The 18,428-nt window shown below is 38.9% G+C and overlaps 1 protein-coding gene across 1 annotated transcript in view; it reads left to right on the top strand.

Moving 5' to 3' along the window:
• The window catches only part of Ser (protein serrate), a 311,007-nt gene that overhangs the window by 269,083 nt on the left and 23,496 nt on the right, over nucleotides 1-18,428 (top strand). The window contains exons 12-13 of the mRNA XM_083118768.1: nucleotides 5,008-5,172; nucleotides 8,207-8,320. Of these exons, the coding sequence (XP_082974894.1) occupies nucleotides 5,008-5,172; nucleotides 8,207-8,320 (279 nt within the window). The remainder of the gene's footprint in view (nucleotides 1-5,007; nucleotides 5,173-8,206; nucleotides 8,321-18,428) is intronic.

Genomic DNA, 18,428 nt, shown 5'->3' with positions numbered 1-18,428 from the left:
AAAAATAGAAAGTGAATTACCAGATTAGAATAAAACTTTTATTAGCTGAATAGTTTACATCGCCGAAGGGTAGACGACAGGTAAGAAAATGTGCTGGCAACACCGACTTTCATTCGCTCCCGCCACTACTTACAATTTCTACTAAACGGAAAAGAAGAAGAAGTAAAAACAAATAAAATTTGGACGAATTGACAGATGATGATGGCTTTCAAGTCAAGATTTTCTACCGTGCTTTAGATATTCAACAAATCAAGTAAACAATAGATTTCAGACTATGAAACAAATCAAAGAAAGTTTCACCTTTTCAAGCCCTACCGCCCTAACGGAACACACCGACAGACAGTTAGTGGAAACCGCTACTAATTTCTGGGAGAAATTCGAAGAAGATATATATCTTGCACTGAGCTACAGAAATTGTTTGTTTTCGGAATGTAGGGTTAACTGAAATCGAAAGAACAAACATGTCGAGCATCAAAGAAATTGCAGAATTTCTCTAGATAGAAAGCAAAATTTCGCTAGTAGCATTCCTAACGTATGCACTGCTTAAATGCTGCATTTGACCATACCTGTGACGTCTTCATCAGTTGAGAGTCGTTTTCCAAGCTAAAAAGTAACAGTGTATTTCCACATGTAATTATAATATATAATTTTTTAAAGTTTGTCTGTTGCCTTAACCTTTTGTACCAGTTTTTACATTGATTCAAATTACATGTATGTATCTTCATAATTGTATATAATTGTATAATATAAATGTAGGCGTGAATTGATATTTTAGGAAAGAAAGAAAAATTAAACGAGTAGGGGCGCAGAACTGAAAGTTGCGGGGGGGGGGGGGGCTGTAGAGATCTTGTTTTACTCTACTGATCACACTGATTACAAATACTGACAGTAAGTAAACTTTCACTTGATGCAATTCAACACCATATAATGGGTAATGGGTCTAATCGTTGTTGTTTGTCAATGTGAGGATATGAATAGACCTCACAAGGAATAAACCACATAGTCGTGCTGGTTGACTCTACTTCTGACGTGGAATCGGTCACATTTTGATATTCTGTGAAGTCACAGATCGTTGTAGAATACTTGACAATCACTTCTTTCTTTACATCATCGTGCAACTGGATGCACTTGGCTAGAAACGAGACGGTAAACTGCGAAATAAAATACTCCACCGGCGATACAGGGAACTACAAATCAGCGGCGATGTTTGTAACATTTATTGCTCCTTCCAGGAGGAACGAGAACGCAGACCTCGCCCGGTAATTGGTCCTGGAGTTAGCAGCGATAAAACAAGTTGCGTCTGAACGCACGGAGTACCTCGTCTACCGCCACACCTGGTCCCCTGCCGCGTTCGGGCCCGACAGCTTCTAACAGCGGGGGCTCTCTTCTACCATTCTCACCCTCCCCCTCGGAAAGGGGGATAGACGCTACAAGAAGCTCAACAGAATTCCTCCCCTCTTGCTATGCCCATGCAAGGAGAATTTAACACTTATTAAAACAACATTAAGCGACTGATTGCGATTTCACCAGTCAGTTTTTCCTCTTTCTTCCTGCCACGTTTCATCAGACGAGTATCGCTTACAACAAACTGTGCGAGAGAAAACTATTCTACATGCAGTTGTCAGGCGAAGTTTGACTTCGAAACTAAGCCCGTATTTTTAGCCAGGAACGCCATTGTTAATAATTATTTATGGTTTGTTTGCAGGAAAGGAATGTGAGACGGACTTGTACTGAGATTCACGATTGACTGATGAGGTATGCATGATGATACCGCGCATTCCTATTCGTGATGACGTCATCATCATCATTGATTTGCCAATTGTGGACGGGTGCTGCTGTTTCACACTCGAGTAACGATACCGAGTCTTAAATAACTTCAGACGGCCATACTGGGCTCTCTGGTTCTGTATTTTCAAATTATAGTTCCAGACTTACAAAGACAAGTATCTGTACTTTAACTTGAATTTACTGTTGTGACCGCGAACTTCGTAATGTGATGGGTCACGATTTTTTTTTCCGGTTTCGTGCTATATTTGACCATTCTGTGCGTATTCGATATTGTTATTTGTTTAAGGAAAATAGTCAAAACGGGAGGCATATTGTTTTCTAATCACACCTATTCCTCGTGATCGGCGAAATACAAAAACTTACAATCGTGCTGCATACTTGCATCAGATGCTAATGCTGAAGATAATTTGTTTCACACCAGTAGCGTAAGCAGGATTTCATCAAGGGGGGAGGGTTATATCTAAAACTTTCTCCAAATTCACATTACCATTGTTTGATTATACTTTAATTAATTAATAATATTCATAATTACTTAATAATACTGATAATTAATTAATTAGTTTAATTACTACTAATAATAATACTAATGCAGCTGCTGTTACTACTAATATATCACTAGTATTATTAAGTAGTAGAGATCTACATAAATATATTTATGAAAGCAATAGGACAAAATTATTTTCTAGTAATTCGATTGTTAACAAATGCTTTGAGTTTTTTTGTTTCTTTGTTACGAAATAATTGTCTAGTCAATGGTTATTTATTTATGATAATCCATAAAAACAATCAAATATATTAAATTAATTGAAATAATCAAAATATGAAACTCATCCAAGGAGCTGCGGCATGGAGCCGCGGTAGTCTAGTCTGACCACCTCGCGGGAGATCCCCGGAATTGGTTAGAATTTATCCAGCCTTGTCCCCAGCATCATATCAATGGGTACCTGAGAGCAACCCTGGGGGAATAAATGCTGCCGGAGCATGGTGCTGATCACCTCACCTGCAAAATGGCCGATATTGAGAATGTGTGGGGCCCCACCACACCACTATACGTGCTTTCATGACACGGTGCTATATGCACGGGGAAATTTACATTACCTTTACATATGGGTGAATAAGGCTGCGGTGGCTCAGTCGGTAACGAGTCTGACTACCATGCTAAAGGTCCCGGGTTCGATCCCGGTTCAAATCCGGGAACTTTTCTAACGATGGAAGCGGCCCCGGCGCCCACCCAGCGTCGAATAACATGGCTACCTGGGGGAAACCCTGGGGGGTAAAGGCGGTCAGGGGCGTGATGCTGATCACATCACCCCCACTCACGACCGGATCAAGAAAGTGTGGGGCGTTACCCCCCACCCCCTATACGCCTTCATGGCGTGGTGCTAAGCACAGGGGAGCACTTTACGTTTTTTTTACCTATGGGAACTCACCCAGGATGATGATGAGGCAGGAGAATACATGTTGCTAAACTCCACTCCACTCCACGGAGTCTATGTTTTTGTTCAAAAGTAAGTTTATAGACATTCCAAAACATTTATCACTTCTAGGTGATTCACAAAGCACTTCAACATTATTGAACTTTGCGGCCGCTTAGATTGTTTAGACATATCGACGGATCCCAAACTACACTGTAAAGATTTATGAGAAACACGCCAATACCGCTCTCAAAATGTACTATGCTCAGGCACTATAATTCACACCTGGTTGTCTCGTTGTTCTTACCAACAAAACATTTCACAATAGTTAAGCTTATTGTAGTTCGAATTCAGAAATTCAAATGTACCGCGCAAAAAAAATGGGAAGGTGTCTGGTGATCGTGTGCTCTTGTAGGCCTAGCATTTGTCTACATTAGCAGCTTACAACGAACCAAGAATTTTATTTAGTTAAAGCTCATTGTTCACAGAAAAAAAATCATGTTCTTTGAACATTGTTGCAGCTGATGTACAAAACAACTTTTTTGTTTTAAATCATAGTTCCCTCATATTTAATTTTCAAGAATTTGTGTTTATTTTCAGGGCATTCACTATTAAAGATGCGTGTGTTTGAAATGTGCTTTTCTCCGTGCTGCATGGGAATAATAATTCAAATTATTATTATTAGTATTGTTAATATTATTATTATTACTACTATTATTATTTTTATTACTGTCGCAGATCTTTGACTGTGATAAATTAGCCATTTTTAATTTTTCTCACAGCATTTTCCATAATATTTCAAAAGCTCAAGGGGGGGGTTTAAACCCGGTAACCCCCCCTTGCGTACGCCACTGTTTCACACAACATGCTTGCAAAGTATCTAATTCACTCAGTGGCGTGCCCAAAGAGGGGGGGATGGTGGGGGATTTGTCCAGTATTCCTCTAAAATGAAATGAATGAAATAATAGTTTCAACAATAATAAATTAAATATGACTTTCTGTTTACAACCGTTTGCTTATCGGCTCGTCAGGCAGCGGTGACAGGTCTCATTTACGTTAAAGGATAAGCAGCAGTAGCGACAATATATATTGAATATAAATTGGAGTTGTGTGCTCCATGAATATATCTTTTTCTAAAAACTAAATCATTAATTACTTTAATTAATTACACTAATCCGTGAAATAACTGTTGATACTTTAAAAACTGTCATGATGGCAGCGGAAATTGGCTGTAGGTTTCATTGCTTGTTCTTCCATATGTTTTATCGATTTATCCTCATCGTCGCGATAAACCTAGATAGATAGATAGAATACATCGTAAAATAACCAAAAATAAATATAATGCAATGAGCATGTTACTATGAATGCGGTGATTGAGCACACAGCCGATGGACTACTATAAAATATACTGAACGTTTCTTGTAGTTATTGGAAAAATTAAAGTAGTTCTATGCCGGCCCCCGTGGCGGAGTGGTTAGCACATCGCGCTACGACGCCAGGGGTCCCGGGTTCGAATCCTGCCCTGGGCATGGATGTTTGTGAGTGTCCATTCATCAATTTCATCATATCATCACTCATCCCCATCTTCGTAAATTAGTCAAAAAGTGGCACAAAAAGCGAAGTAAAATAAAGCAAATCAATGAATCAAAATCAAGTAGTTCTATACTGTATACTGTATTAGATATTCTAATAATTTCAGTCATTTGCACAAGTTTGAACCTCTGTTATTTTTAACATATTGATCCGTATTTTCAGAGTTTCTTTAGCGAGATATTAACAACTGATTCTCTCTTGTTTTCTCCAGTCGTAGATTCGTGCACTGTCCCTGCACCTTCGAACTCCTCGCTAGGCGGCGCTGTTCTCATCCCTTCCCCCGTTTGTGGCGAACATGGGCGATGCATCAGTCTACCTGATGGAGGGTTCAGGTGCGCCTGTGACGCTGGCTACACTGGTCGTCATTGCCATGAAAGTAAGTATTGTATCAGTTATTCACACTTGTTAAATTTTGGCATATATTTTGCAATATGTCTGTAGTCCCTATTAACTTTGAGTTTTCCCTCATAGACTCGGTTGATGCGTTTTACCTTGTGTTCCCCCGCTAATCATTTTGCTATGTATTTTGGTATTTGAGAATGGGGTTTTATTACACCATACACTTGACACGATGTAATGTACAGTCACCGGCAATAAAAATAGAACCCCTAGATTCTGAAAAACTCGCTTCCCTGCATGGCGTTATGTGTGTTACATAACTCTAAGGCCAGAAGTAAACTTTAATAGCAATTTTTCAATGGCAACTTCTACCACCGCCGTAGAGTTAGGCAACACACATATCGCCTTGCAGGGAAGCGAGTATTTCAGAATCTAGGTGTTATTCTTATTAATCTTATTAATCAATAAGAATCTATTCTTATTGATTTATTGAATTGTTTGAAGTCCACTTTATGCACATGAAGGCTAATCGGGACTGGATCTACAGTTTACAGATCCGAACCACTATGTGCCTCCGTCGGGAATCGAACCCGGGACCGCTTGATTACAAGGCGACAGCGCTACCACTACGCCATCGGGGAGCCCTCCCTTCTTCTTATTGCTGGTGACTGTACCTTATCTAGGGGAATAGTGAATAGTGGTTATTACCTATATTTCAACATTGCCCAACGTATCCTAAAAGAAAAATTCATGCCGGTGAATAATTAGTTTGTCGCCGATGGCGTAGTGGTTACACCGTCGTCTTGTAATCAAGGGGTTCCTGGCTCGATTGAGAAGGCACACTGCACAGTAGTTCGGATTACAGTTTAAGCTGTAGGTCTAGTCCCGATTATTCTATCTGAGTATAAAACTGGATTTAAAACAAACAACACTCAATTACGTATAAGGAATGTATCTGTCGGCAAGAATCTGTCTTTCAGTACACCCACAAGCACGCTTTATATCTATCTAAGATGATCAACAGAAATATGAATTTTATGTTCATCGATTCTTCTGTATTCTCGAATCAGGAGCGCGGGTCACATCCTCCCCTTGGACGTTATTTTTCTGTTCATAACTGAGTTCAAGAAGCGCTTGAAATTTCCTTTTAAAAAATCATGGGTGCGTTTATGTTTTGAATCGTTAGAGAAGTGAGACGGAAGCATTTACATATCTCAAACTCACATTCCTCTGGAAAACCAACGCCCTTGCTTGTCTTCATTTTTTTAAAAGAATCTTTTAGTCGGCGGGAAAAAAATATCTTCTTAGACAGAGCGGAATTCCTTAATATATGGCTGTCTGCAACTTTAGCGTGTATAATTTAAAATATATATGCACCAGTGTCAGGTGAACGATTTTTAAGTGTTACGTATTAATCTCAGGTAATATTTATATTTCCACAATTTTATGCATGCTTCAGAAAATGTCTCCTCGGTGGGTGCCTTAAGGAGGAGAAGCCAAGGGCAAAATACGTTGGAAAGGAAGGCGAAAGACGTAACCAAGTGGAACAGAACACTTGAGAAGAACAAGTCCAACATCCTTACTTCTGCAGTGATTGAGATGGACTTCCACTTCACTTCACATCTCAAGCTATAACTCTTAACGCTTGGCCGATTTCTTGGTACATCGCTGCCCATGAGGAGACCACGGCCAGATAACAATTGGAAGCCGTGTGTTGAATTCTAAATTAATCCTCGCTCTCTCCTCTCTCTCTCTCTCCTTGTATCTGCATTCCTGTCGTTATGTTTATCTGTCTGCCTTTAAGCACACAGAAGATGTCTCTTCTTACATAATGAAATTATGCTGTCTGCTGTACGTGTTTGTTTTCGCGTCTCGTTGCACGAATTCGTAAGAAAAGGACGCGAATAAGTTCGTGCACTGAATTTGCAAATCTCTGAGAGTCTGTGAGAGATTATTGAGAAAATTTCGCAACACCAAGTAGCTGGAACGAGCCTCGATTCTTGTTAATATTTTAAAAAAATAAAAAAAGAAGGGAAAAATTCTTCCCGTTCTTCAAGCATTGGACCGTGCTTGCAGGTGCATTGCGGGTGTGCAGGCAGGGCTTCACACATTCTGGATCTCGGCCACCGACGTGTACAGTCACCGGCAATAAAAATGGGACACCTATAACCTGAAATGCTCCCTTCTCTGCAAGTCGTTATGTGTGCGTTGCCTAAGTCTACGGCGATAAGTGGATTTTAATAGCAAATTTTCTCAACCACTGCCGTAGAGTTAGGCAACACACATGACCCCTTGTAGGAAAGCAAGTAAAAATATTTCAGGATCTAGGTGTCCAATTTTTAATGCCGGTGATCAGAGGTTGGTGAAACCCTGATACCACCATAGGGCAATCGAATCCAGGTCTCCAATGTGGCAGGTGCTCATACTGTTTGGATCGCAATGTCTCAATTCTTCTGAATTCACTATAAATATTAACTTCAAGATACTGCGTGTTTCTGTTTAAAGTGTGAAGTACTTATTGTAAATTACCATAAAAAAAGAGACTTGTTCTAATTTTCTTAGCATTCAATTATCAAACTCAAATTACAATTACAAAAGCATAACTTGGTAATTTTAGCAGGCAACGTTTATGCTTTATGTCAACAAAGCTTTCGTCAGACATGACAAGAAGAGAAAGAAAAATCACTAAAGTACGACAAATGCACCAAGATAATCCCAAGAAATAAATAATAATGCATTTGATTTAAGACTTGTCAGTGTAATAATATTTCTTCACAGTTTAGTTATATAATACATATATAATGCTACCAATGAGCATTGTTGGGCTTCGTACTGAAACCAGATAGATATTTGTTCTGGATAGTTTCAAATTTTTATTAAGAAAATTGAGAATTTTTTCCCCTCTTGACGTTTGGGTAAGGATGTTCCAGTTCTGATTCATCACACTCAGAAACGTCATTCGATAAATGCCCTTTTAACTAAGTTTGTGTTAAAACATTAGTCAATGTAATTTAACTAACACGTTCAAATGTCTTTCAATAGCTTCATACTGTGTGTTTATGACTTTCCAGACATCAACGACTGCAATATAAACCAGTGCCGGAATGGAGCAACTTGCGTGGATAAGGTTAACTCGTTCCAGTGTATCTGCAAAGAAGGGTGGACCGGGGAGCTTTGCAATAGTAGTAAGTAGAACAAATGTTCTATTATTGGGTTTTGGTGAGAGATAAGTGATTCACTCATGCGCATGCTGCAACATGTTCAGTAGATTTCGCTTCACCAGGAACATTTCCTACACATTAAAAATTATGTCTGTGGTTTTATTCCGAAATCTGAATTTCTCCCGTCCTTTATCTTTTTCATTGTGATAAGATACATGCTATCACAAGCAAGACAAATCATATTGTGGTTTGTGATTTATAAATTTGCATATTAAAGTAATCAATGCCGACATCCGTGGTGGACTGCTCAGCGTAACGTCCCAGGTGCGAACTCTGGTATGGTAAGTTATAGATTTGTGTTTGTTCCATCATCTAATATATATGTTCATCACTCATCCTCATCGTCGCGATTAGACCAAAGAAAAGCGACTTAAAATAACCGAAAGAAGAAAAAAGCATCTAGAAACCCTTTGATTGGGTTCTGTGGTAAGAAAAGCTCATACAACGGAAAATCTTTAACAATCTTTATCACATTTGCAATAGCATTAAGTTGTTTTTTCCCCCATAGGGATTTTACACTCCTTACCCTCTACGTTGCTTTGTTTCTGACGTCACTCCTTCCCATTCTGGAAAACACGACCTCCATGAAGGAGTGGTTAGCACAGCGCGTTACGACGCTTCGGGTCCCAGGTTCGAATTCCGGCCTGGACATCCACATCTTCGCGATTAGCCCAAATTGCAGAAAAACGAAGAAAAATGAACCAACTATTCTGGAAACGAATGATGGTACTTCACCTATTCGTCTACGCCTACAATCACACAGTTACGACTAACTAATCTTAAGGGCAGACGTCCTTACAGACAACCTGAAGGGTACGTCACTAATCTTTGTGTTTGTTGTTGTAATCCCCGTCAGTAAAATTTAAATTTAGCGGGGCAGTTCTGCTTCCTCCATGCACTGCAGGCAACGCCAGTATTAAAACAATGCGAATTTAACAGCAGTTTCACGTTTCATTGTTGAAAGTACTGTAATGTGACTTGCTACATTACTCTTCCTCCTTATGTTTGTTTTTGTCAGCTCATTCCCATGCATGCTATTTTTCGACAAGTTAAATCCACTCGGATGTTGAAAGCAAACTTACCTTTCCCATTCACCTACTTCGTTGGGCACGAGTGGCCCCGTTCCTGTGAATCCTTCCTGTGAAAATAAAAATATACAATTTGGGCCAAGTGGCTGCTTGCTTACTTTTTTAAACGTAAAACAAACGCGACGTGACTCTTGTGAAAATAATCTGAAAAGAGAAACAGGTAATACCCTTGCAAGAGTGTTTGTTTAGCGCCCATATCGTGCGATGATAAATTACAGTTTACACGACGGAACTGAAGTTTGTCGAGAACTGAATACGTTATCAACGTTGAGATGTTCGAGTTTTCAGGCTAGTGATGAATTGCAAACGTTCAGCTTAAAAAATCGAGAGTGTCAGTGGCCGGATTGCATTATACTAAAATAATAGAAAGGGTACAATTCGGAATGATTTTACTATTCGTGGATGATATGCACTTTCGTGAAAGAACCTGGGATCCCTCGAGTCGTAGTGCGCAGTAATAACCACTCCGTCAAGAAGGTCGGCTACCCGCACATTGAAAAACCGACCCTAAGTCGTCCGCGAGAAATCGAATTTGAGAAAAATGGGTAATTTCACCTACAGGCTGCAAGTGTGTTATCAGTGCCCTGTGTACAGTCACCGGCAATAAAACTTGGGCATTTAGATCCTGAAACACTCGCTTCACTGCATGGTGTTATGTGTGATGCTTAACTACGGGGTGTCCCAAACAAAAGTGTACCCAGAGGTTACCACCACTTTTGTTTTGCGTATACCTTTGTTTTTAACACCCTGTATAAGGAGATGGGGAACCTCAATAGCAAATCGTAAGTGACCAGCTCGGTCTCCGCCTTAGAGTTAGGCAGCACACATAACGCCATGCAGGGAAGAGAGTATTTCAGAATGTCTCACTTTTATTGTTCGTGACTGTACAGTGGAAGATTGATTGTTTCACTTTGTGTTTTAAGTCCACTTTATGCACAGTAAGGTTAATTGGGACTGGACCTACAGTTTAAAGTGGGATCCGAACCACTATGTGCGTCCACCGGGTATCAAACCCGGGACCCCTTGATTACAAGGCGACGATGCTACCACTGCGCCATCTGGGAGGCCCTTTACAGTGGAAGACATACAATGATAACAGCCAAATGTTCATCATTTTCATTCATTTTTATAATACTGTATGTGTTTTTAAGGATTGAAATATTTCTGATGCTTCCTGGAGGGCATTCGTTGAAGTTTTGTTTCAAATGTTAAAACTATAGGTGCATAAAAGAAAATGGACCAAGATGGCGGCGGACAAGTTACCTGGTATTATTTGTGCACCCAAGTCTATCCGTCTTGTTCTGAACCAACTTCGGCCAATCAAAATAAACTTGTTCAGAATCCGAAACAAACTACAGGAGAAGCTTGTATTTTCATCTTTGTTTAGTCTTTGTCCAAGTGACAAACCAGTCGTTATCGCAATAAATTAGATTAGGTTTCTTTGTATTTACGGCATCTTGCAACAAAGTAAGGTTGTCCGCGTAGCGCAGTAATTGCGAATCCACGAAACAGAAACATGATAGTTTCTCGTGCATCTTGCATCTTTTGGGGCGCACCTATTTGACTTAACGACTCGTGGAAGGTTTTTGGTAGGACATCAGTCAGACGTCCACCCGCAAATTACGTGACGCTGGAAGCGAGAAATAAAAAGAGGAAAGGGATGGGGGGAGAGGAAGGGAAATGCACTTCGCTAGCGCAAAGCAAAATATCCATCCTTGCATATTTATCTCCACCCGAGGAGAAACCGAAACCAAATGCAGTGTATATAATATATATGGCAGTGGTTCCCAAAGTGTGCGCCCTGTTTCTGAATTTGAAATATGTGTTTATTTCTTAACTTAAGGTAAGCAACCTAACCACATTAAGTTAGCGTTGCAAGGTAATAGGCCTACATTCTGACTTGGGCGTCTCGGAAAAATCTTGAAACAGTAAGGGCGCCGTGCAAGGGAAGAATTTGGGAATCGCTGATCTATGGGATAAGGATACCTGGGGGAAACCCTGTGGGGTAAAGGCGGTCAGGGGCGTGATGCTGATCACATCACCCCCAATCACGACCGGATCAAGAAAGTGTGGGGCGTTACCCCCACACCCCCTATACGCCTTCATGGCGTGGTGCTATGCACAGGGGAGCACTTTACCTTTTATGGGATAAGGAACTCTTCTAGGTTTTCTTTTAGTGATGGTATCTAGACGAGACGACACGAAACTAGCCAGTCTCTCGTTCTCGTCTCGAGTTCCGAAAAATATAGCATAAACAACATCGTGTTACTACACGAACTTAACAGCGTGGAGAGGTCATTAAGGAAAAAAACAACAACTTTACAGTATCATCTTTCTGTTTGACGCCTCGTTTTTACACTACGAACTCTAGAGAAACAGAATTGTATCCTGAATAGGTAGCATGCTTTGTGATTACCCAACAAAATATACCTATGACTTAACTATATCTAGTCTGAAGACCATATAAGTAGTGCATATTAGGGGTTTCAAAGTCGTACTTAGTAGGTATTCTCTTTTTTTACCAATTGAATATTACTTTTTGACATATTTTGACAATTTTTTGTCGATGTTTTAGCGTTTAGCGATGTTTTAGTACAAATTTTTACTATACTCATTTTTCCCCTACTCGTACTTGGTAGGTATATCATGATGTTACGTGATACAACTTAACCTATCTTTTTTTTACGATTATTTAATTTTTTTACGACCCTAAGTGATATAACTTAACCTATCATTTTTTTTATTTATGCACTGTTTGAACGTTATTATTTGAGGATCATATTTTGTAGGTATTTTTTTTTTATCAATCGAATATAAGTTTTTGACATATTTTGACAATTTTTTGCCGATGTTATAGCGTTTAGCGATGTTTTAGTACAAATTTTCACTGCACTCATTTTTTTCCCTACTCGTACTTGGTAGGTATATCACGATGTTACGTGATATAACTTAACCTATTTTTTTTTTTACGATTTTTTTAATTTTTTTACGATCCTAAGTGATATAACTTAACCTATTATTTTTTTTTATTTACGCACCGAACTAACCTACAAGGGGGAGTCCGTTTGTTTTAATATTTCAGTATTATAAGGTTTTCACAAATTTTATATAACCTAAAATGTGTTGGATGTTGATGTTAGTATGTGGCAATTTTTTATGAATTTTAAAACTGTTCTGTCACTCTCTCGTTCTTCACGTCGTAGGCGAAGGACTTCTCTGCAATCAGGATGACGCTGCATAGGGTATCCTCGGGCAGCGCGTCGTGGAACTCGCAAACACCCACTCTACAAAAATTCTACTATATGATCTTTTACTGGCTAAGCTAACCTACAAATAGGAATTGGCAGCACTGACTTATAAACCCCCTGGGTCTTCTTGGCATGTTTTTTCATGATGTGTTGCCAGGCTATTGCGCATCTTGGCGTATACAATGTATATATTTTGAGAGGGGGGTTATAGTTTTTTATGCTGTACGAATACTAAAAACTTGACAGTGACAACTAACAGAGTAAATAAACCTACATGCAGAAACTAACAACACTAGTTTCTGACAGTGAATTTGAAATAAAATATTAAACAAAATACATGAGTAAGCACTGTGATTACAAATAATACCAGTGTTATTACACATTCATTCTTATTTTTCGAAGTTGAATGAAGCACGTGTTTTTTACGCTCTCGTAATACTGACCTTGCCCCAGTGATTTTAAATTGCTTCCATCCGGGTTTTTTTTTCCATGTTATTTCCGCATGCACGCAACATTCGCTTTCAATAGTTTAATGAAACACAGAAGGAGTGTTAGTTTAGCAGGTTTTGAGTTTACAATGTATTAAATTAAACAATAATTTATGTAAGAATATACTTGTACTTACCGAACACAAAATAATAAAAGCACATGTGAATCTTTGCGTGTGTTCATGTTATATGACGACTGAGTAAAAAATAATGTTGACTCCCCGAAAGATAAAAGTTCCTGGTTCGACATCAGATGCATGCAAATTTTATGTTTTGCTCTCCAAAATCTTGATTTTTATGTTTGCGCTATTTGTCATACAGCAGAGGAGAAGAGGGGAGAGGGGAGGGGAGGAGGTACTATTAGCGCCATCTATTAGCAAACAATAGAAATAAAAAGTAGGGGGTCAAACTTTTTCAACACCCAAAAATTTTAAACGTCCTTGTTTAGTAATACGATCAGCAGAAGACGTTTAAAAGAGTACTCTTAGTCGAGAAAGCTAATTGCTAGGGCCCATATATTGCTAAAATGTTCTTTGATTTACATATTTCTCATACCGCCATATGTTGTTCTAGTTGACTTCTTCCAAAAAAATGCTAATTAGCGAGAGTTAATTAAGCAAGGCAAGTAAAAGAAGCAAATAGGACAATATGTGGTGGCGTGGAAATATGTAAAAATTCGACTCGATTCGAATTAAAATTGAAGGATATTTTGAATTTTTTTCCTATAATGTACAAAACATTTACCGTACATAATCTTTTCCATTTACAACAGTATAAAATAAGAGGAACGTGTGACAATATCCATATTAATTAGGAAGGTATGTTGTATGCTAGGTTAGCTAATTGCGTCTTCTACAGCTTCACTGTTTAGAGGAAAGATGGAAAAAGAGAGCTCTACAAAAACTAACGCTCTTAACAATATTGTATGCCCCGTGAAAATTATATATAAATAAGGCATAATCGTATTATCTGCTTTCATGTCAGATTTTACCGACCTGTGAGCTGTAGTGTTTAGGCGACAAGCGGCTCGCTCAAACTAACCTCCCCCACACATACATACACACTATGTCTTACAATAAGTAAGGCTGCTATATTACATGTAAGGGCTGACGGTTGCCAACACACACAAGATTTATTGCAAATTTTATTAACCTACGACATAAGCCATGGACACACACACACCAAGCCTTCCAGATAGGCTATAAGCAACTCACCTCTTGCAATTGTATAACGGGGAAAATTAACCTACAGCTAGCAACACTGTTTGAGCTGCTTTCGACGAGTAGTGTTACCAAACTTATTTTTTTGCAAATAGGCTCTACAGCTAGAGGCTTGAAACATATACCCTACCAGAGTATGCCAACTTACCTCATGTAAAAATATTACCTAGTACGGGTTAAGCTGTGACATACAACTAGCGAACGACACGACCACCTGACACACAGACAGAGAGAGTGTGATACAGCTTATACGCAGTTTTTCCTACACACGTACTGGGTTTAAAAGATAACTTGCAACAACCATTTCACTCACCTCCTATCATATAATAAAATTACCACAGGTTTTTGATACTTGCTGCCAGAACATGGTGGTTTTAGACTGGAAATTCAGCCCGATTATTCTATTTGTGCAAGAGAAAAATGATGATGCCTGCATTTGGAATATATAATTCTTCTTACGGTATTTTGCGTGCCCCCAGTAACCTTGCTTTCGATTCACGGAAGCTATGACGTGTATTTCCTGTTTCGCGAACATACGAGAACCTTTCACAATGTCGCATCAGATAATATATTGCAAGAGCGAGTTGGTTGTGTATATAAATCTAGTCTTGGGGAATGGACATGAATATAATGTCAAAATTATTGCATAACTTAAAAAGAACATTTATTGCACTGTGCTTTCTAGCAAAGGTAAATGTGGAATGCCCCGGCCCCTCAGAGATTCGAATACTGTTAGTTAAACAGCAAGTATTGTCATATGGACTGACGATTATTATTTTTTTAAAAAAACAGACCTCGTAGTAAGTTATAACCTGAGCTGTCTTGCAAGTCTCTCGAGTTTGATATCTGGTGAAGGAATATGATGCCACTATAAACTGTATACAAGATATACCCAGTCCCTGGCATGAGATGGACGAGAACCTATACAGTTGTACAACGGTTGTTTTTTTTATTAAAGCATAGCGCTTATTTACATGTCAGCGCAACATGCATGCAAAGAAGGGAGGGAGACCATAACGGATAATTCTTATTTCGATTTCAATATTTTTGCTAGTCATGCTATCTAGACGAACACTGGAAGATGGGCAAAAGCGAGGGAAAGAGAGAAATATTATTTTTTGCCCCCCTCTGCCTGTGTGTGATATACTAGTTTTACATGCATACGGCTGTATCGTGAAGCGAGGCCGAAAATAATTTTTGAAAGCAGTCTCGAGCATCTTCGCGTTCAGCCAACAAGAGAAATAAAACATTACACATGGGTGTGGGACGCAACAGCCACAGTACGGTAATGTGCATGGACATGAATATACTTATTAACTACTTCACATCTGTACCCGCACAACTCATCGACAACAAATCAACAATGTTAGGAAATGTGTGCATGGCCCCGAGAATACAATTTAAAATCACTGATGTGATATGAACCCTCTTCACTTGTGTGTATTTGAATATGCGAACATGTGGCATTTTGAATAATCGAGGCGGACAATCACAAAAACAGCTTGCAACAGTATGGAGAGTTCAAACTTCAGACGATTTTTGTTAATCTACGAAAAGCCAAGGGGCGAACGGAGATTACTACGAAAATTGTAACGCGAGGCTATTTTGGCTAATGGCAACGATGAGGATGAATAATGGTTGTTTTGATGAAATTGAAAAAGTGGGGCACGTCTGCTTCGAAGTGCATTACACCAACAACTACAATTGTCCCTCTTCCCCACACGAGGCGATTAACAGAGGTGTATTTTTGCCGGTCTACGACTCTGAGGGCTCAAGTTACAATGTTTACCTATAGCTGTACATATTTAAAAATGACCTGAGCAATTAAATGTTACAATACCGATCCTGACTTTTGTCGGATGACGTAGGTTGCAATCCCACCCCCGATGGCGTATAGACTTAAATGTTTCCATAACATGAAATACTGTTAATGGAAATCTGTCGTTTCTAATGTAAAAATCATATAACAAGAAAAAGAAGAAAATAAATGTTGCGAGCAAATACGGAGCCTCAACCCAAACACATAAATAATCAGACAAGATGTCAACGGTGCGTTCATAACTAACAAGTGATTATTCAAAAATTGAAATGGTGCAGGGGGAAACAACCAACTAACTAACTAGGCTTCTTAAACCCGAGGACAGCAAATACAAGCCTATTCTGATCTGAGAAAGATTTCTATCCATTTTTTTTCCATCCCAACCGATTTTTTTTAGGTCTATTCAACCCCTCATGGTACACGAGCTCCCACTGCCCTGATGGTGGAGGAAGCGAATCTATTTGGACATGAAAGAGCATTATGTGTGGGAGACTATAATTTATACATGTGGTTGCTTGGATGCTTACAGAGGATGCCATAGCTCGTGCGATTGAGGCATTTTATTAAGCACATATTTTGATGAGTGTAAAGAATTAAATAAGTCACAAGGGGCTGAGGCATGGTTCGAATTTCTCGATCTAGGTATGGATGCAGACAGACACGAAGTTTTGTGTGTGGACACAAATGATAATGGAAAAATGCCGTTCACCCCGATAGCATAGTGGTAATGTTGTTCTTGCCTCGTTTCCATCGACAACATAGTGGTTACACTGTCCAATATTAAGAAGTTCTCAAAATTATTCAATCATTTTCTCTCTTCTTCTTCTATCATCTCGGTAACCAAAAAAAGGTTTTCTCAAACGTTTAGACGACTACGAAAACGTTGAAATGTAAAATATTGTTGCATTGTAATCAAAAAAGAATTCGTTGAATATGCCTAACCTAAAATAAAATTCAAGAATTAATAGAGTTAAATATTTGCCACTCTGAAATGGCGACGGCTATCATAATATTATTTTCAGCAGGATAATAATGACAATATTATATATATTAAGGATTAGGCCCGAGGGATTCTTATTCACTACACTCGTTTCTAACCTGTCCACACTGGAAACCGAAAACACAAGTACGAGACACTAACTTGGGAGAGGACATGCAAAAACTCTGCGGGGGCTCATCTTAAAAACTTCAGTAGATGTTTGTCATGGAACTCCCTCCTTAAATTCGATTCGAAAGGCACAAATATTCCGGTTCTTGAATAAGAAGCGCGTATGCCTTCGGAAAGAGAGAAGAAGAAATAAATAAATCAACTCATGCATATTCTTCATGTACGTATGCTTGGTGACAAGAAACAGTATTTTTTTTTCTCTTCAAGAAATTGTTTTCAACTTTTTGCTAGGTGACCCAACAGGAGTGGACGAAATAGCTTATTTATTCAAACTGGAAGCTTGCTTTTTTTAACAATGGAAAATATATTATTTCCAGTGAAATATCGACTCAACTACCTAGAATGGCTACCACGGGCTTGGTGACTGAATACTAAAAAACTATCGAGCGACTTACTTCACAGCAGTGTCACTTAGTTTCAACAAGAACAGTTCAAGGCTTCCCGGGGTGTCCTGCAAGGTTCGGCATTTATTTTTTTTAATAGCAAGCAGATGAACTGGCCTTACAATATGAAGACCCCTCTCACTGTGTCGGTTGCAGTTATTTTCTGGTAATTATGTCTTGCCGATGGCGTTGTCGCTTTGTAATCATACTTAGGAGTTATTTTTTTTTTATTTTGCCTTTCGCGACATGTTCGACTAATCGTGACAATACGTTTCAACTTTTCTGCATAAACGTTGATCATCGTTTATCTTGTCCACATCGATTAATCTTCTTATGTTTTTTTTTTTTTGTTTTTTCGTCGCGTCCATCTCTTCTGTTATCACAATCGAGACTTCTAGATTATTATTTTTTCTTCCTGCAATTTTAGAAATGTAATTTTTCATGATCATCCAGCGAACGCCTGAGACATTTCAGCAAAATGTCGATTATTTAATGGATGTTGTAAGGTTCCATGTTTTTTTTTCACTATCTCTTGTTTGGTCGATTTTGAATTTGGGAGTTATTTTTTTTATTTTGCCTTTCGCGACATGTTCGACTAATCGTGACAATACGTTTCAACCTTTCTACATAAACGTTGAAACGTTTCAACGAACAAACG

The sequence above is a fragment of the Lepisma saccharinum genome, chromosome 3 (assembly GCF_977018435.1).
Source record: "Lepisma saccharinum chromosome 3, izLepSacc3.1, whole genome shotgun sequence".
Lineage (NCBI taxonomy): Eukaryota > Metazoa > Arthropoda > Insecta > Zygentoma > Lepismatidae > Lepisma > Lepisma saccharinum.
The sequence above is the reverse complement of the archived record's forward strand: the minus strand, read 5'-3'. Positions and strand labels throughout refer to the sequence as shown.